At 43.6% G+C, this 21,603-nt stretch overlaps 1 protein-coding gene across 2 annotated transcripts in view; it reads right to left on the bottom strand.

Annotated features, from left to right (window-relative positions):
* Nucleotides 1-21,603, bottom strand: part of itga9 (integrin, alpha 9) — a 550,508-nt gene that overhangs the window by 87,032 nt on the left and 441,873 nt on the right. For both annotated transcript variants that reach the window (XM_068032283.1, XM_068032284.1), the window contains 2 exons: nt 9,973-10,062; nt 5,016-5,124 (listed from right to left, as the gene is read on the bottom strand). In XM_068032283.1, coding sequence (XP_067888384.1) covers nt 5,016-5,124; nt 9,973-10,062 — 199 coding nt within the window. The remainder of the gene's footprint in view (nt 1-5,015; nt 5,125-9,972; nt 10,063-21,603) is intronic.

Genomic DNA, 21,603 nt, shown 5'->3' with positions numbered 1-21,603 from the left:
CAAAATTAAATGTAGACACAGAGGTAAATAGATGAAATCCGCTAGGGTTTCGTTACCTCAAAATAAACTCAGAATATGCCTCAGTTCAGTAGTGAAAAACCTGACAACTTTATAATGTTGCCATTAAACAAGCAAATGCACAAGTTGTACGACTTGTTCAAGTGTTCTACAACTGCCAGATTATAAAAATAGCATCAGTGTAAAATAAAACCTCAGAAAAATGTTCTTATGCTATTTTCAGGGATACAGTGATTCATACAAATTCCAGGTTCAGTCGGATATTAGACTATAACTCCTCCCCTGCTGTCATACCTTCCCCATTATGGGAAGGAGCATGGTCAGAATGAGATAAATAAAAGCTGTCACTGGGGCCAAGCAGGCATGGAATTGGGTTGGAATGCATTCTCGAGCTCCAAATGCATTTTCCCAAAAGGGTTGTTTATGTTGAAAGGAATGCTTGGAGAAGAAAGCTGTATGTCCCCAGCCAAGAATTTACACCATCCCAGAGGTACAGAAAGGGAGTGAGTTTAATTAAAATAATGTTGAATGCTTTGAATGTTCAGGGCTTGGCAGGGCTCAGAGAAAATTACAGAGCCCTTTTTAGTCAGTCAGTGAGGACAAACTACGGTGAATGCACCTACACGTCAGGTTCACACAGCTCTGTGTTCTTTTATGGATCAAAGACACACTTTTACACATTGCAGGCGGTAATTGAAATGTATAGTCTTCAAAGCAGTAATACCCCTAGCCCTCAGAGTACTGAGCATCTTGAGATCAAGGTCTGGAACTGTTCTATGGATAAGACAGATTATTACAGTCCAGACCAAGGTGCACATTAAGTTAGTAACACATGTGTGTACAGGTTATCATTTAGTGCTACCACTTTCTAAACCCTGTAAATTTGAACAGTAGAAGGTTACAGCAGAGCAATGATCTTTGCATCAACCACTCCGTATGACAAAGCATTCTGTGCTCCAACAATTCTCTACATCAAGAGTACCCAGCTTCAACCTAGGCACTGGAATTGACAATGGTACACACTGTCCAGTCGACCCTGCAAACTCCTCCTTACTAACATCTGGGGAGTTTTGCCAAAATTGGGAGAGCTGTCCCACCGGCAAGTCAAGCAACAGCCTGACATAGTCATACTAAAAGAATTATACCTTACAGCTAATGTCCCAGACTCTTCCATCACTATCCCTGGGTATGCCCTGTCCCACCAGCAAGACAGACCCACCAGAGGTGTAGGCACAGTCGTATACAGTCAGGAGGGAGTTGCTTTGGGAGTTCTCAACATTGACATTAGACCCCGTGAAGTCTCATGATATCAGGTCAAACATGGGCAGGGAAACCTCCTGCTGATTACCAACTGCCACCCTCCCGCAGCTGCTGAATTAGTACTCCTCCATGTTAAACATCACTTGGAAGAAACACTGAGGATGGCAAGAGCACAGAATGTACTCTGGGTGGGGGACTTCAATGTCCATCACCAAAAGTGGCTCGGTAGCACCACTACTGACCAAGCTGGCCGAGTCCTGAAGGACATAACTGCCAGACTGGGCCACCTGCAGGTGGTGAGGGAACCAACAAGATTGAAAAGATTACTTGACTCTGCACTCAGCAATCTACCTGCTGCAGATGCATCTGTCCATGACAGTATTGGTAGGAGTGATCACCGAACAATCCTTGTGGAGATACTGTCCATCGTGTTGTGTGGCAGTACGAACATGCTGAATGGAATAGATTCAGAACTGATCAGGCAGCTCAAAAGTGGGCAACCATGAGACACAGTGGGCCATCAGCAGCAGCAGAATTGTATTCCAGCACAATCAATAACCTCATCATTCAGCATATTCCTCACTCTATCACTACCATCAAGCCAGGCAATCAATCCTGATTCAATAAGAAGTGAAAGAGAGAATGTCAGGAGCAGCACCAGGCATAACTAAAAATGAGATGCCAATGAGATGTGGTGAATCTACAACTCATGACTACATGCATACTAAACAGCAGAAGCAGCACGCAATAGACAGGGCTAAGCGATCCTACAAACAACAAATCAGATCAAAGCTCTGCAGTCCTGCCACATCCAATTGTGAATGGTGGACAATTAAACAACTAACTGGAGGAGAAGGCTCCACAAAACATCCTCATCCTCAATTATGGGGCAACCCAGCACATTAGTGCAAAGGACGTGGTTAAAACATTTGCAACCATCTTCAGCCAGAAATGCCAAGTGGATGATACATCTCGGCCTCCTCCTGAGGAACCCAGCATCACAGATGCCGGTCTTCAGCCAATTCAATTCACTCCATCAGTAAACAACTGAAGGCACTGGATACAGCAAAGGCTATCGGCCTTGACAACATCCTGGCAATAGTATTGAAGACTTCTGCTCCAGAACCAGCCACGCCCCTAGCCAAGCTGTTCCAGTACAGCTACAACACTGGCATCTACTCGACAACGTGGAAAATTGCCCAGGTATGTCCTATCCACAAAAAGCAGGACAAATCCAACCTGGCCATTTGCCACCAGATCATTCTATTCTCAATCATCAGCAAAGTGAAGGAAGGTGGCATCGAGAGTGCAATCAAGCGGCACTTATTCAGCAATAACCTGCTCAGTGACGCTCAGTTTGGGTTCCGCCAGGGCCACTCAGTTCCTGACCTCATTACAGCCTTGGTTCAAACATGGACAAAAGAGCTGAACTCAAGAGGTGAGGTGAGAGTGACCGCCCTTGACATCAAGGCAGCATTTGACTGAGTATGGAGCCCTAGCAAAATTGAAGTCAATGGGAATCAGACTGAAAACACTCCACTGGTCGGAGTCATACCTAGCACAAAGGGAGATAACTGAGTTTGTTGGAGGTCAAACATCTCAGTCCCAGGACATTGCTGCTGGAGTTCCTCGGGATAGTGTCCTAGGCCTAAATGTTTTCAGCTGCTTCATCAATGACCTTCTCTCCAACATAAGGTCAGAAGTGGGAACGATCACTGATGATTGCACATTGCTCAGAACCATTCGCGACTCCTCAAATATTGCAACAGTCTCTGTCAACATACAGCAAGACCTGGACAACATCCAGGCTTGGGCTGATAAGTGGCAAGTAACATTCACGTCACACAAGTGCCAGGCAATGACCATCTCAAACAAGAGAGAATCTAACCATCTCTCCTTGACATTCAATGGCATTAACATCACTGCATCCCCCACCATCAACATCCTGGTGGTTACCATTGATCAGTAACTTAACTGGACCAGCCATATAAATACCATGGCTACAAGGGCAGGTCAGATGCTGGGAATTCTGCAGCCAGTAACCCACCTCCTGAATTCCCAAAGCATGTCTACAACCTATAAGGCACAAATCATGAGTGTGATGGAATACTCTCCACTTGCCTGGATAAGTGCAGCTCCTACAACATTCAAGAAGCTCAACACCATACAGGACCAAAGCAGCCCGCTTGATTGATATGCCATCCACCACCTTCAACATTTACTCCCTCCACCACTGGTGCACAGTGGCAGCAGTGTGTACCATCTACAAGATGCACTGCAGCAACTTGCCAAGCCTCCTTCGACAGAACCTTACAATCCTGCAAGTTCTACCACCTAGAAAGACAAGGACAGCAGACGCGTGGGAACACCACCACCTGCAAGTTCCTCTCCAAGTCACACGCAATCCCCACTTCTAACCTTATGATGGAGAGAAGGTAATTGAAGCAGCTGAACATGGGTGGGCCTAGGACACTACCCTGTGAAACTCCTACAGCCATGTCCTGGGGGACGGAGGCATAAGGTAACATTTCTTCACTCGCAATCCAGATGCCCGGACTAATGCTCTGGGGACACAAGTTCAAATCCCACCACAGCAACTAGCAGAATTTATTAAATTAATTGATAAATCTGGAATTAAAAGCTAGTCTCAGTAATGGTGACCATGAAACTGCAGGATTGTTGTAAAAAACCCATCTAGTCCACTAATATCCTTTAGGGAAAGAAACCTGTTGTTCTTACTCAGCTGGCCTAAATATGACTCCAGACCCACAGCAATGTAGTTGACTGTTAACTGTCCTCTGAAATGGGCTAGGAAGCCACTCAGTTGCAACAAACTGCTACAGTAAAGTGTACAGTGCCTTACTCGCCTCATCAGCATTTTAAAATCCTGTGAAAGGAGTTAGCGGATGTCAAACTAGCGACCACCACCTGTGGTTCTTTCCCCACCTTTGTTTTCATGGGTATATTCTGACATGAGCATGGCAAGCTGGGCTTGCACAACAGCACCATCTGCCTCTGGGGGGATGGGAAGCATGTCAGTATTTTGGATATGGACCTTTCATGAGAAGAAGAGTGTAGCAGAGGGGTCTGTGTCTCTGGGTTCTTTCTCTGTTTAGATGTTGGTAGGCTTGCTGTGCACATCCACTTCTACTGTCACCTGGTCTGGTTGCAATCAGATAACTTGGCACAGACCAGAGACCGAACCTGTTACCTCCTTGATATATGTATTTCAGAGCTACCGACTGATGTAACCAGCAGGTGCTCTGTGGCAGCTGCTACAAGGTACTTAAGGCTATGCTCGGGAAGAAGTTACAAGTTTGTCAAATGGTGCGCTGCTTGGCACCATTGGGTCAGAGACAGGGGTCCAAGACTGTAGTCCTCAATCCATGCCCAGTGATGACTGTGAATCTCTGTTAGAAGCTCAAGATCATGGAAGTCCCCCATATAATCAGCCATGATCATAACGAATGGCGGGGCAGGCTCGATGGGATGAATGGCCTACTCCTACTTCTATATTCCTATATAGGGTAGATTTTACAATTTCACACGCTTTGCGAAATGGAACCTAATATCCCAATTTAAGTGTAGGAGTCAGTATGCCTGGAATAATTTTTATAACTGATTAAAGTTACATAAACTGAAAGGATATTTTGATGGAACAAGTGCACAACTGGGAGACAAACTTCTTTAACAAAATTACTACTGTATAAGTAATTAATACTGCTTGGATAAGTCACCTGAAATGTCAAGTTGAAAGGTTGAAAGAGGCAGGGCATGTCTTGCAGTTGAATAAACTTTGATGCATCTACTGAATCTCCATAAATAAAGGAAGCTGGAGAAATAGACCTATTTTAAAAAGAAATGAAGATTTATCAGCTTGAACACGCAGGTGAGACAGTACTGTGGCCCAGCAGTGCTGAGCATCAAGAATAAACAAAGTATTAACACTTATTTTGTTTACCAGCTGACAGAATTATTCCTAAACACTTTTTGCAGTGCTAAATAAATGCTAGCCTTGAGTTTCAAAACGATGGGAACTTAAATTTGAATCTCTCTGAAGTAATATTTGGCGCTACAGAACAAAACAGCACCTGCATTTTTTAAACTGAGTTTATCAATAACAAATGATAAAATATCAACCAGATTGCCATTTTTTACAGCAAGTAAATGTATAGATAATAGAATAAATGCAAAAGTGAGTGTGTATATTTGACATATAAATTCTAGGTGTAACAACACCTTGCATTTATGAAGTAACTTTAATGTAACTTTGCATCCTCATTGGCTACAGGTGAGGTCCCAGAGGACTGGAGAATAGCCAATGTTGTTCCTTTGTTTAAGAAGGGTAGCAAGGATATTATAGGCCGGTGAGCCTTACGTCAGTGGTTGGGAAATTATTAGAGAGGATTCTTCGGGACAGGATTTACTCCCACTTGGAAACAAACGAACTAATTAGCGAGAGACAGCATGGTTTTGTGAAGGGGAGATCGTGTCTCACTAATTTGATTGAGTTTTTTGAGGAAGTGACGAAGATGATTGATGAAGGAAGGGCAGTGGATGTTATCTATATGGACTTCAGTAAAGTCTTTGACAAGGTCCCTCATGGCAGACTGGTACAAAAGGTGAAGTCACACGGGATCAGAGGTGAGCTGGCAAGATGGATACAGAACTGGCTCTGTCATAGAAGATAGAGGGTAGCAGTGGAAGGGTGCTTTTATGAATGGAGGGCTGTGACTAGTGGTGTTCCGCAGGGATCAGTGCTGGGACCTTTGCTGTTTGTAGTATATATAAATGATTTGGAGGAAAATGTAGCTGGTCTGATTAGTAAGTTTGCGGACGACACAAAGGTTGGTGGAGTTGCGGATAGTGATGAGGATTGTCAGAAAAATACAGCAGGATATAGATCGGTTGAAGACTTGGGTGGAGAAATGGCAGATGGAGTTTAATCCGGACAAATGTGAGGTAATGCATTTTGGAAGGTCTAATGCAGGTGGGAAGTATACAGTAAATGGCAGAACCCTTAGGAGTATTGACAGGCAGAGAGATATGGGTGTACAGGTCCACAGGTCACTGAAAGTGGCAACGCAGGTGGATAAGGTTGTTAAGAAGGCATACGGCATGCTTGCCTTCATCGGTCGGGGCATAGAATATGAAAATAGGCAAGTCATGCTGCAGCTGTACAGAACTTTAGTTAGGCCACATTTAGAATATTGCGTGCAATTCTGGTCGCCACACTACCAGAAGGACGTGGAGGCTTTGGAGAGGGTACAGAAGAGGTTTACCAGGATGTTGCCTGGTCTGGAGGGCATTAGCTATGAGGAGAGGTTGGATAAACTCGGATTGTTTTCACTGGAATGACGGAGGTGGAGGGTCGACATGATAGAGGTTTACAAAGTTATGAGTGGCATGGACAGAGTGGATAGTCAGAAGCTTTTTCCCAGGGTGGAAGAGTCAGTTACTAGGGGACATAGGTTTAAGGTGAGAGGGGCAAAGTTTAGAGGGGATGTGCGAGGCAAATTCTTTACACAGAGGGTGGTGAGTGCCTGGAACTTGCTGCCGGGGGAGGTGGTGGAAGCAGGTACGATAGCGACGTTTAAGAGGCATCTTGACAAATACATGAATAGGATGGGAATAGAGGGATACGGTCCCCGGAAGTGCAGAAGGTTTTAGTTTAGGCAGGCATCAAGATCGGCGCAGGCTTGGAGGGCCGAATGGCCTATTCCTGTGCTGTACTGTTCTTTGTATCTTTGTACGAAATGTTTCAGAACACTTTGAATCATAGTTGAAGAGGAACAAAACATTGAGCTGGAGGGAGAGCTTCAAAGGGCTGATTAAAGACTCGGAAGAGAGAATGGGGTGGGAGTTCCAGCGAGTGAGGCCTAGGTAGCTGATGGTTCAGCCACCAATAGTGGGACAGAGTGAGGGTGACATGCACAGCAGGTTTGAGACAGATGGGGTAATTTTTGTTTTCAGCACCATGGCAGTTAACTGGCAGGGTAGGTCACCCGCCTGTTGCAGATACTGCCCAATTTTCATTTCCAAGAGAGCGTTTTCTATATCACATAAGCTGCAGAAATGAAAATTACCCCCAATGACTTTTGACAGCAAGACCCAACTATTGATGTAAATCAACAGCTGGAATATCAGGAGCACCACATGTTGGACCTGCCAATCTTGACGCTTGATTCGCCAGTCCATATTCTGGTCAAGTGAGACTCCATTGTTGGAGCAGGGTTACACAATTGCTGCACTATATTGTGTATAGTTTTGTACATTTTAATTCATAACATTTAGTAGCTGAAATAGAAGTTAACTTCATGTTGATGAGATAGTGGATTTTTCACTGGATAGAATCATTGAATGTCTACAGCACAGAAGAGGCCATTCTGACTGTCGTGTCTGTGCCGGCTCTCCGCAAGAGCAACACACCTGGTCCCATTTCCCGGCCTTTTCCCCAAGCCCTGCAATTTTTTTTATCTTCAAATAATTGTCCCATTTTCTTTTGAAGGCTTCAATTGAATCTGCCTCTACCACACTTTCAGGCAGAGCATTCCAGAGGTCAATGCTGGTTTTGCAAGGGATAACATTTGGCATGGGCAGTAGAGCAAAAGCATGCCTGTTAACCTGAAACCTCTGTCTGCCACAGAGTGTAAAAAGTGCTCATTTGCTATCACCCTTTCAGGCTCAAAGACTTTGACATGTTGATAGCCTGCACTCAGCAAATAAAAGTGCCAATGCACATATTAATATAACAATCATACACTTTTACAAGAACTGCTAAGCAATGCACATGTAAAAACTGCTGTGATTCACCCATAAAAATCTTCAGCATGCATCTCATTGCAAAATGTAAATCCAAACTTTAAAAAAATGGATATTGACAAGAGTTATTTCTATGCTACTGCACTCACAGGGAGCACAGTTTGGAGGATTAGGGATTTAATGGCGTAGCTCGGTCTCCAAACTCTGCTTCCTTTAAGCACAGCTTCTCCACTGGGAATGTTGAATGATAGAATTACCCTTGCAATGCTTTTCCTTCTTTTCTAAACCACTAATGCCCACAGGGTAAACAGAAGGTAAGCATTAATATTGTTGGACTCATGAATATCAACCATCTAACTTATAGGGCTACAGCTACCTAACTGCCCTAACCTCACTAGCACCACTGCTGGACACTGCTTCCCCAACTGCCACAAGTAAATGCCACTGGGACCATTGGGGCCCACCCAGCTTTTTATCTCATTTCTCTTTCATCTGCTCTGTTACAGCCACTCACCAGGTGGTGGTGAGGGGAAATGATAGCAATGTGCTAGGAAAAGCCTCCTTTTCCTCCCTACACTATCTGTGTACATCTCCGTCGCCTCTGAGGCGAGTCTCTTCATTTTCTGCGTTCACAATTTAAGGTCTTCATCACCTTTTCCAGTGCTGCAGTAGTACCACTGCAGCACCCCCTTGGTTCCCTCTTCAAAATCGGCAGGCTTCCTCCTGGCAGTAGGGATGCTACTGGGAGAACTGCCATGCATGACCAATGAACCATGACCCAGGAAAATAGGTCAGGGTTGTGGTGGGGTCAAAGGGACAATGGAAGTACCGTCCTGCCATACCAGCCTATAAAGTGTGATGAGCCTTACAAAGACACATATTTTCAAAGCAGCACAGAATTTGCAGTGTCCAAAGAGTTAATTAACTCAATGGGATGTTGCTCTTCCACAAAGCTGCAGAAAGAACAAAGCTGAAAATTTCTAAACTAGCACTTGAGGAATGACTCAGGAGTCAATGAACCCATTAATAATAAATCATTAACTCTGACAGTGCAGTGGGTGTTCCTCTACACAAAAACACAAAGAGGAAGTCATCTGACAACACTGAGGGCCTGCAACATCCTTTGGAAACTACACACTGAGACAAAGTACACTCCCCTGATACCTCCTTCAAGTCCTTCCTGTATCGAATATTATCAGCAGATCTGCCTTTCTCATTAATCTGTAACTCAAAACACTTTTCCACCTCTCCTATCACCCTGTACCCTAGTATGATCAGGTCTCCCTCAACTCCTATTACTCAAATCACCCAGTTCTCAGATTTTTCTCCTCTCAGATTACTCTATAACCCAGTTCTAACAGATCTCCCTCCTCTCCGATTACTCTCCAGCCCATTGCAATTAGATTTCCCCCTCTGCTCTTTTCCTAATTGTATAGTACAATAATTGTCAGCCTTTCCTTCTTTCCTTCCATTCCTCTTTTACATGGCAGGCAAGAAGCGCGTGCAAAATTTCAGCTGGAAGTGCCATGTTAGGAGAGGAAAACAAATCGTTGTGCATTGCCTACACCTACGACCTTTCACCTCCCGACCGTGGCCTCCTTTTCCACCCAGCCTCCTTTACCCCACCCCGGCTCCCTCTCCCTCTCACCTCCCCTGGATAGCAGTGGCCGAATCGTAATTTATTCTTTGCTGGCTGTGTGCTTGCACCACTCCAGCTTGATGTTAATCAGGCCCAAGGCCCAATATCAGGCGCCTCAGGCCTCACCACTCAGGTGCAAGGATTCAACCTTGCACCCCCAGCCCACCCCACTCCCCAACACCTCACAGCCAAAAACAGGTGCACCTGAATTTCTACCCCTTAATCTTGTTTGTGGCAAATTGTGTTCCAGCAATATTCACTACAAAGTTTGACAGTACATTGATCGAATTTACCCTGTAATAGCTGTGTCCACTTCATGTTTCAGAGGCATTGTGAGGATGAGTGTGTTGTCATGTAGAGATTCATTACGCTCCACATTTCCACTGCAGAAAAGAAACCAAAACTATCTTAGAGACGGCATCAACAACATAAAAATAAAAACAGGTTCGACATTTCAAAATGACCTGTCAGGAACAATGTGGAGTTAAATTATTATAATGCTGTGGTTTTATCAGAATGATGCTGTGGGAGATATTTCCTGAATTAGTACTGCTAACACATAGTCTGAAAATGGCCCTTATAGCTTTTCAAACTGCTCATATTTGAGTAGAAGAAGTCACAACTGCATAATAGCTGCACCATTCAATACTTCTGAAGAGTATTTTTGAATATTGTGATCATTTGATATTTTTGTAGACAAGTAATGATGTCCCATTGGATTAGAAAGGAAATTTAAGGGAACAGGGGAATTCCAGACTTAAATGCAACGTTAACTGAATGTTAGCCTCAAAGGTCATGAACAGATTGGAAACACTTGGCTCGAAGTCCCTCAAGTTCAAGGTGGATGGACAAAAAAAATCAAAGTGCTGCTTAGTCAGAGACTTGCATCCCAGTGTAGCAAGCACGAGGAGTCTCTGCTTCACATACCAGTGCTAAGGTTAAAGATAAGAGGAATAAAACCCCACTAAATTTTAGTTTAGGGACTTGCACGTGTTAGGACATTTTAATAAAAGGATGCTGTAAATTTGAAGTAAAAACAGAAACCTCTATAAATATACAGAAGATCAGGCAGCATCTGGGAAAAAAAACACAGGTTAACATTTTCGGTGCGGAGCCTTCACGAGAACTGGAAACTGGAAGATAAGCAAGCTATTTAGTAGAACTGAACAGAACAAAAAGGGGAGAAAGAGAGGTAATGAGTTGAAGGTTTTATTGAAAAGCTGAAAAGAGTGAAAACTGATGGAGGATGTATAAACCAACTGGAGGGAAGGGTTTATAACTCAAGGTGGTGACTTTGAATCGAGGCTCAAAGAGCCAACTTTTGATACACAAAGTTCACAAAGGGATAAGAAGTCAGTTGTCGTCACTCGGCCCCTCTCTGCAGAAGTCAGTCTAGAGACATCAGAGTCTATCAGAGATGTCTCATTTTCTAGTCAGCCAAGAGACTGTGTATCTCCAGACTGAATCTAATTGGCGAGCTGCCGTTTAGTGCTTGTTGAGCTCTGGCAGCTTATTGAGTTGATCCAAATGAGGCCTGACCATGAAAATGGTTCAAGTGTTTGGAGCCATTTGGCAGGTGTAGCAAACGTCCCACCCACTGCCCATCTGATTTGCACCACAGACAATAATTTCCCCTAATGTGTCTGAATATATATATATATATATATATATTGCTCTGAGTACAGTATTAACAATGTGTTCCAGGCACACAGAGGTACAACATGTTCAGGGCACACACAGGGTGACAATGTATTCTACGAATTATCAGAGTGACAACATATTCTGGGCATAAACAGGATGGCAATGTGTTCTGTGCACAGAGGATGGCATGTTCTGGGCGATGTTACGACCAGGTGCAAAAGGTATCTAGGGGTTTGTTACTATCTTCACCTGGTCTTATTGTAACAGGGTTTAATTTTAAACACACTGTGTTTTGTGTCCTCCTTTTTGAATCCTTGTTCACAGCTTTCCAATTATAAGGCAACAAAATGAGCACACCAGGTTTTCTTTAGGTTTAAAGAAGAAAAGTGAAATTTATTAAATCTTAAACTTAAACTCTGATACAGATATCGCCCACACTAGCATGCACACGCGATACACACATGCAAATAGGGACAGAAAGGAGAAGAAAAATAAAATGGAGAGGTTTGAGGCGGTCTCTAAAAGGGGGTTTCTTGTTACTGTCTCTGTGTTTCCAGCTCACCACAGAGTCCTTGATTGTAGACAGCTCTGATTTGTCATTGGGGCCCAGTATTCTTCTTAAACCTTGTTCATTGTAGGAGACTTTTCTCTCTTGGGGTTCATATGTCTTCAATGGTTTTCATAGCTGGTGAGAGTGAGATGAGAGCAGACAGGAGAGAGGTGTTCTCAGTCCAGGAGAAAACAGCTTTCTAATTTTAAATTCCCTGTTAGAAGTTCAAATTCAAAAAACTCCAACAGTCAATTGTCATGTGACCAAACTGGCTGATTGCGTCTGTTTGTGTATTCAGCCATTTTAGTAGTTAACCTGGAATGCTTCAACGTCTGGTAATCAAAAGTCCATTGTGGATTAAATTGGAGCAGGGAATAGCTCCTTTGTCCTTTGAAGTATTTGTCTGTTAATATGGTAATATCTCTCTGCAGCCAAAGTCTCCAATTGTTTTTTTAAAGCAAGTTCTTTCTTCACCATCAGCGATTTAAAATCAATGTTCATGTGGCGAAATTAATTTTCCTCATTCTTGGCAGATGGGGGGGCTTGCCTGACAGCACACAGAGGGTGACATGTGCTGGGTACATACAGGGCTTTTTACAATTTGTTCTTGGGATGTGAGCATCACTGGCAAGGTTAGAATTTATTACCCATCCCTAATTGCCCTTAAGATGGTGGTGGTGAGCCACCTTCTTGAACAGCTGCAGTCCATTTGTAGGTACACACAGAGTGCTTTTTTCTGTTGTGATTTGATACAACTGAGTGGCTTGCTAGGCCATTTCAGAGGGCAGTTAAGATTCAAGCACAATGCTGTGGATCTGGAGTCACATGAAGGCCAGACTGGGTAAGGATGGCAGATTTCCTCCCCTGAAAGGCATTAGTGAACCAGATGGGTTTTTATGACAATCCAATAGTTTCATGATCACTGTCAATGAGACTAGCATTTTATTCCATCTTTATTAATTAATTGAATTTAAATTCCCCCAGCTGTCATGCTGGAAGTTGAACTCATGTCTCCGGAGCATTGGTTCCTGCCTCCAGATTACTACTCCAGTAACATTACCACTAGGCTACCATCCCCTGACAACATACCAGCTGTGAAGAACTAACTGCGCACTTAGTCAAGCTGTTCCAGTACAGCTACAACATTGGCATCTACCCGACAATGTGGAAAATTGCCAAGCTATGCCCTGTCCACAAAAAGCAGGACAAATCCAATCTGGCCATTACCACCCCATCAGTCTACTCTCGATCATCAGCAAAGTGATGGAAGATGTCGTTGACAGTCCTATCAAGCGGTATTTAGACAGCAACAACCACTGACCGATACTCAGTTTGGGTTCTGCCAGGACCACTCAGCTCCTGACCTGATTACTGCCTTGGTCCAAACATGGACAAAAGAGCTGAACTCAAGAGGTGAAGTGAGAGTGACTGCCCTTGACATCAAGGCAGCATTTGACCAAGTATGACATTAAGGAACCATGGCAAAATTGAAGACAATAGGAATCACGGGGAAAATTCTCCACTGATTGGACTCATACCTAGCACAAAGGAAAATGGTTGTGGTTGTTGGAGGTCAATCCTCTGAGTCCAAGGACATCACTGCAGAAGTTCCTCAAGGTAGTGACCTAGGCCCAACCATCTTCAACTGCTTCATCAGTGACCATCCCTCCATTATAAGGTCAGAATTGGGGATGTTCACTGATGATTGCACAGTGTTCAGTACCATTCGCAATTCCTCAGATACTGAAGCAGTCCGTGCCCGCATGGAGCAAGACCTGAACAACATTCAGCCTTGGGCTGATAAATGGCAAATAACACTCATGCCACACTCATGGTTGTTGCCAGGCAATGACCTACTCCAATAAGAAAGAATCTAACCATCTACCCTTGACATTCAACGGCATTACCATAGCTGAATTCCCCCACCATCAACATCCTAGGGGTTACCCTTGACCAGAAACTGAACTGGACCAAAAGCAGGTCAAAGGCTGGGAATTCTACGGCAAGCAACTCACCTCCTGACTCCCTAAAACTTGTCCATCACCTAGAAGGCACAAGTCAGAAGTGTGATGGAATACTCTCCACTTGCCAGGATGTGTGCAGCTCCAACAACACTCAAGAGGCTTGACACCATCCAAGACAAAGCAACCTGCTTGATTGCTGCACAGTTGCAGCAATGTGTACCATCCACAAGATGCACTACAGCAACTCGCCAAGACTCCTTCGATAGCACCTTCCAAACTCACAAATTCGATCATCTCAGGAGGACAATGGCAGCAGATGCATGGGAACACCACCACCTGCAAGTTCCCCTCAAAGTCACACACATCCTGATCAGGAACCATATCACTGTTCCTTCACTGTTGCTGGGTCAAAATCCTGGAACCCCCTTCCTAACAGCTCTGTAGGTGTACCTGCACCACATGGACTGCAGCAGATCAAGAAGTCAGCTCACCATCACCTTCTCAAGGGCAATTTGGGATGGGCAATAAATAGTGACCTTGTCAATGATGCTCACATCCTAAGAACGAATAAATAAAACATACAACGTTATGGACACATGCAGGGTGACGTGTTCTGGGCACACACAGGGTGACGGCATATTCTGGGCACTAACAGTATTGCAAAGTATTTTGAGCACACATGAAAAGCCAATGTGTTCTGGGTATGCAGAAGATGGCACTTTGTTTTGAGTATGCAGAAGCTGCAATGGCTTCAGGAGTACACGGAGAATAGTATGTGTTCTAAATACACAGAGGTTGGCAATTTGTTCTGAATGTACACAGGCTAGCAATGTTATGGGCATACAGAGATTGGCAATGTTATGGGTACACAGAGATAGCAATGTATATTGGATGGATAATTGGAACATTGGTGATTTGCTTTGGATAAACATGGAACAAATGACCAAAGGATGGCAATGTGTTTTGGGTCGACAGAGCCTGCCAATGTATTTTGGCTACCTGAAAGCTGCCAATGTTCCACTCATAATACTAGCACTTTCGTGGTAAATATATTGTAATGTTTTTAAATTAATTCCCATGGAAAATACTGGCAAAACTGTCTGAGGAACAGCATCACAACTTGCTGGCTTAAGCAGACCTTTTCACCCACCCCAGCTTCCCATATACAATAAAGCAGCTTACATATACAGTGGTGCTAACCATGTACTGACCTTTTCAATCCAAATTAAACAGTGCAAGATAATGGAGAGGAGGACCAGTGTGGTAGGATTTGTTTAGGCCAAGTGCCAAAAGCAGCTGAGATGTATCTTTGACTTGCAATTCATTGTCTGAATAAGTACTCATAATCACAAAAATAAACTTCTCAAAGAACTGGAGTTCCAAGGCAATGAGATGCCTAATGAGAATCAGTGAGAAGAGAACTCTAGGGGATGTCTGGGCAAGAACAGCTCGTGTGGCTGAAATAGCTGTTCAGTCAGGGAATGTTTGTATGTCGGTCTAAATTAGGAAATCTGGTAAACACTATAAACTGGCCCTGTCCCAATGAAAATCTAGCATTGTATTTTTACATTGCCTTTCATGACCTAAGGATGCTCAAAGCACTTTACAACCAATGAGGTACTTCAGCAGTTTAGTCATTGTTGTAATAATCGGAATGGTCACAAAAGGTGTACTGGCTGAAAATGGTTCAATAAATTTTGGCAAGTGAGCCCAAAATATTACAGCACATAAAATTATTAGAAACAAGATTGCAGGGCAAATATTTGGGAGGTGAACATTATTCTGTTTCACAGTGCTTGGGTTCTTCTCAAAATTGAATTTTTGCTTCTACATATCGAATAGCGTTAATTTGACAATTGCAATATTTTCATTTTTGTTTGGAAAATCTAAAAAGTGATAATTAACATTTGATTTTAAAAAGGTTAATTTTAGAATTGTTCCGTTAGATTGTTTTTTTCCCAGTGAGCCAGACCAGACCAACTCCAGAAGAATAACATTTGGCCCCTTTTGGCAAATGCCAGGTTCATTGTGGGATGGCTCTTGTATCCCTAGCAGACATGGGCCTGATTCCACAAAAAAAACATGGTGCTTGGCTATTGAGTTCATCAGGAAATAGCTTTGGAGAAATACTGTAAATAATCTGAATGTACCTGGTTTGTGTTAGGCCCAGAAATGTCAGTGGTTTCAAAAGTCTGCTGAGTGAGGGTTTGTAAGTGCTAAAATATAATTACACAAACTATTAACTGTCAGTAGGTAGTTGATGGCTCTGCTAATAGCTCTTTGCATTTCTGCCATGTATGGAATCAAATGCTGAATTGTTATGAGTATTCAGCCAGACTCCTAAAACTGCTAATCTTAGCTTATTAAGGGTTCCTCTTAGTAAATCAACACAATTTTCTCACTGTTATTTATCATACAAGAAATTGAATTCATATTTGAACTCCTTGTACTTTAGTGCAACTGTTATCAGTGGATAGCTCATTAGGGCCATTTTTGTGCATTCTTTGCTATTTTTCAAAGGATAACCCTTGAGTACTTGTATAGCAATGCTAACTACAGCAGAGTAGCTAGACTAAGCACTGCATTGTGACAATGATGAATTGAGCAACGGATAACTGATCTCAGTAGACCAAGGACAGGATTACACAGTGAACAAATTAAAGAGTGCAAGCTGCATCCTGCTATGAAGTGCCAAGGCCAAATGGGCAATTGTGGCTTATGCTATGGGTTTGTGTGTTTCTAACATGCACATCCCATGGAACCAGTGGCTTAAACTAGATTTAGTGCAAAGACCAGCTTTCATTTAATGGAACCAATACTTGGGAGTCTGACAGGAAGGCATTAATCTTGAGAGGTGACAGAACCAGCTCTCTCCTCATGTGGACCATTTGAAAGTGTGCAGATGTTAAAATGCCCCTTCATTTAGACTCACTTTTCTTGATCTCCAAAATATTCATAATTCCTCCTAATAAAATATTTGGTTGGATCTAAAACTGCTTTTAGATTGCAGCCCAGGTCTCAAGAGAATGAGTCAACTAAGCAAGTCTCCTGCATTAAACAATGTAACTGATTTTTGAGATCTACCATTTTGTATATATGCTGACTGGCCCTGTCATTTTGCCCAGTGTATGGTGTAGCAACATCATCATGTTGTGTTAAGACATCACTACTAAATGGTCAGTGGTACCTGTGAGTGATGTCATGATGTCACCTCCAAAGTATGCTGATGCCATTGGAGCAGAACGTTTATCAATTGCAGGCAGACCAACACAGTCAGTAAAAACAAGTTTCTTAAAAAATCCATGTTGTTTTACTTTGATATGACTACTGCTATGCAAAGCCCACAACAAGAAGATCAACTTGAATGTAAACGCTTGGGTTTAGAAAGGATGTTTTTATAGAAAGAACTTGCATTTTTATGCTGCCTTTCATATCCTCACAACACCCCAAAGCCAATGCAGTGTAGCCCCAGTTGTAATGTCGGCAAACATGGCAGTCAATTACACCAAAGCTGAAAAATATAGCCTTTATTATAGCTCAAAATCACTTTGCAGAAATTAATTTGCAATTGCGGTCACTATTAGCATGCAGGCAAACACAGCAATTGATTTGCGCACAGCAAGATCTCAAAACCATCAATGACCAATGAATCTATTGTTTGACGTTGTTGGTTGAGGGAGGAATGTTGGTCAGAACCCAGCAGAACCCCGACTCTTCTTTGAATATTCCCGTGACATCTTTTATAGCTGCCTGAATCACTCAGAATGGCACACCTCGGGCTGGATTTTGTTCTCAGCCCGACCTTGGGCTCTGTGGCGGGGGGGGAGGGGTGGGGAGCCGGAGGATCAGAGTGGCAGCAGTTTCCCCGGAGCCTGACACCAGGATTGCCAGTTCTGATCTTTCTGGTGGTAGCAAATATCCATGGCGGTGGCTCCGAGGTGGCACCTCCGCCACTCTGCGACGGCACCCTACCTTAAATATTTACAATAGCTCTCTGCATAAATTTAAATTTAAATTTAATTCCCACGATCTTATCTTCAGTTCGCAATCTTGAGCACGTCTTGCAGCACTCACGCGCCTTCACTTTCCCGTCCAGAAGAAGCTGGCATCACCGAGGTGGGGAAGGGGTCAACTCTGCATGATTTAGTGTATTGGGGGGGAAGGGGTCAGCTCTGCATGATTTAGTGTATTGGGGGCGGGGGGAAGTGGTCAACTCTGCATGATTTAGTGTATTGGGGGGGAAGGGGTCAACTCTGCATGATTTAGTGTATTGGGGGCGAAGTGGTCAACTCTGCATGATTTAGTGTATTGGGGGGGAAGGGGTCAACTCTGCATGATTTAGTGTATTGGGGGCGGGGGGAAGTGGTCAACTCTGCATGATTTAGTGTATTGGGGGCGGGGAGAAGTGGTCAACTCTGCATGATTTAGTGTATTGGGGGGGAAGTGGTCAACTCTGCATGATTTAGTGTATTGGGGGGGGAAGTGGTCAACTCTGCATGATTTAGTGTATTGGGGGGGGGGGGAAAGGGTCAACTCTGCATGATTTAGTGTATTGGGGGCGGGGGGAAGTGGTCAACTCTGCATGATTTAGTGTATTGGGGGGGGAAAGGGTCAACTCTGCATGATTTAGTGTATTGGGGGGGAAGGGGTCAACTCTGCATGATTTAGTGTATTGGGGGCGGGGGGAAGTGGTCAACTCTGCATGATTTAGTGTATTGGGGGGGGGGAGTGTCAACTCTGCATGATTTAGTGTATTGGGCGGAAAAGGGTCAACTCTGCATGATTTAGTGTATTGGGCGGAAAAGGGTCAACTCTGCATGATTTAGTGTATTGGGGGCGGGGGGAAGTGGTCAACTCTGCATGATTTAGTGTATGGGGGGGGGGGGAAGGGTCAACTCGGCGTGTATTGGGGGTGGGGGGAAGTGGTCAACTCTGCATGATTTAGTGTATTGGGGGGGGGGGGAAGGGTCAACTCGGCATTATTTAGTGTATTGGGCGGAAAAGGGTCAACTCTGCATGACTTAGTGTATTGGGGGCGGGGGGAAGTGGTCAACTCTGCATGATTTAGTGTATTGGGTGGAAAAGGGTCAACTCTGCATGATTTAGTGTATAATTAAACTCTACATTGTGTGTGCAGGGCTGGCAGCCTTTTAAAAATGGCACCAGCACGTGCTCCTGTACCAGGTGACGCCATAAACACCATTGTCAATGCCCACCATGTTAAGTGGCCGCCCGCCACATAAATGCGGCGTTGTGGGTCCTATGGGGGACAGCCACCATGTTCCGTGCCCGCCACTGTTCCAGATGGCGGGACTTCAAATTCAACCCCTAATTTTGCTGGAGAAATTGTGAAATCCTAAAGCAAAATTATTGTTCATTTTCAATTCTCCTCTCCTCCTCCTGCTTCTTTCTCACTTTCCCCATCGCCTGCTTAGCTCTATGGGAGATGGGCATGGGTAGAAAAAAAGTGCTGAAGCAGATCAGAGCTGACTGGAGCAGGCAAGGGCTGCAGGCCAAATGTTGCTGAAGCAGCCCAAAAGCAAGCAGGAGGTAACAATGCAGACAAAGGCTCTCCACACAATTCTGAAAGAACGGAGTGCTTTATTTAACAGTTTACATATATATCTGAAAGGTAGTTTTAGAAAAGTGCCCTGATTTTAACCAAACTGCTAAGTGTGTTGGTTGCATTTGAGTTAGTATGCTACAATGTTGATTTTTGAAAGAGAAAAAAAAATTGAACAAAAACCCTATCTTGACCCCAATCAATGAAGTCGGGGACTCTTTATCGGATGGGAACAGAAGAGCATTTAATAAGAACCGTACGTCTTTCAGGAGACTCAATCAAAATAACCAAATCGTTCCTCCTCCCCCAACCCCGCCACTCAAACTCAACAAGCAGCCGGTTCCAATTAAGATTAACACAGGAACTACAAGAATGCTGCATCTGAACGTATTGTGCAATTTATTTGTTAACCAGGCTCCATACAAGCTAGAATGTCGAACAATGACCAGGCCAAAATCTTTGAGTTATAATTCACCCTGTTCATTTTTCATGTTCTTATGTATCTTACAAACTATTCTGAGTAAACACTTTGTTCTAAAGTTTTACTGTGATTTATCTTTGTTTTGCAAATATCTTCTCAATATAAACTTTCAACAAACTATGCAAGTGTGTCTTATTGTGCTGATCTCTTTGATTATTACACAGTATAATGTGGCCTGAGAAGTGATGATATACTTATAGCCATAAAGATCTATTTACTTGGAGGACGCAACTTCCAGTCTGAACAGGGCTATGATTAGGGAAGAAAGATAAAGCTGGTAAAGTTTTGATCCCCCACATGGAATGTCTCTGGACAATGTGCTATAGTAAAACAGTATGATAGTTCTTCAAATGGAAGACATGATCAAACTGTGGAGTTGATTGATGTGAAGCTGGATTGCATGGTTGTGTTGTCATTTATAGCTCCATGTTGGTACGGTAGCAACAGATGAGCTTTTGAAAAGCTGATTGGAGGTTGGTTCCCTTATGAGTTCTGAACCTCAAACTCCAGCAAACACCACAGAAGGCAGCAAACAGAACCAAATCAAAGGCCATCAACTGATCGACTCTTGTGGTTGATCAAGGCTTAAGATTCACTACTAATGCAGCATCGGCACAAAACCAAAGTTACAGGGGTCAACATGGTGGCAGCTGGTGTTATCATGGATTGCAATAAAAAATGCAGGTGGCATGCCTATCATTTTGTAATCCACACCCCTTGTGTAAGGCCCCCACCAGGGAGAGTGGAGTCATACAAAAGTTTCACCATGGCATAAATCCAGGCAGGTCCTCCAAGCTCCGGGGCAAGACGAAGTGGAAGAACAGTCTTACTCCATTTCGTCCCAAGTTAGTTCAGATCTATTCACACCAATTTGCAGATACAACTGAAGAGTATCATTGGCAGAAGTTCTGGGGAAGGCAGCCATCCTTGTTAGACAAATGGAGGCTGGCTTTTCTAGTGGCTTGACTTGTTAAGGCATAAAGACCAGCAACGTCCCAGGTCCAAACGTCCTCTGTGCCACATTTGCTGATCTGAGCCATGCTGGCAGCAGGGTGCACTACAAATGGCCTCAATACCCTTTAAACAAGGAAAGTCATAGCATCATTATGGCACAGAAGGAGGCCATTCGGCCAACTAAGTCCATGCCGGCCTCCACAATGCAATCTAGTCAGTCACATTTACGCATTCTATCCCCACAGCCCTACAAGCTTATTTCCCTCACGCGCCCATCCAATTTCTTCTTGAAATCATTCATCATCTCTGCTTCCAGCACCCTTGTAGGCAGCAAGTTCCAGATCATTACCACTCGCTTCATAAAAAAGTTGATCCTCACATTCTCCCTGCATCTCTTGCCCAAAAGTTTAAAGCTTAAAGTTTAAAGACATCCTTCCTAAAGTGACCAGAACTCAATGCAATACTCTAGTTGTGGTCTAACCGGTGCTCAATAAAGACTCAGCATAACTTGCCTGCTTTTGCACTCAATACCTCTACTTATGAAGCCCTAGATTCCATATGCTTTGCCAACTACTCGCTCAAAATATCCTGCCACCTTCAAAGATCTATGCATATGAACCCCCAGTTCCCTCTGTCCCTGTACACTCTTTGGAACTCTATCATCAAGTTTATATTGCCTCTCCCTATCCCTTTTGCCAAAATGCATCACCTCACATTTCTCTATATTAAATTCCATCTGCCATTTATCTGCACGTTCTGCCAGCCTATATA

This window comes from Heterodontus francisci, chromosome 5 (genome assembly GCF_036365525.1).
Source record: "Heterodontus francisci isolate sHetFra1 chromosome 5, sHetFra1.hap1, whole genome shotgun sequence".
Lineage (NCBI taxonomy): Eukaryota > Metazoa > Chordata > Chondrichthyes > Heterodontiformes > Heterodontidae > Heterodontus > Heterodontus francisci.
Note: the sequence above shows the minus strand (reverse complement) of the source record. Positions and strands in the feature narration are given on the sequence as shown.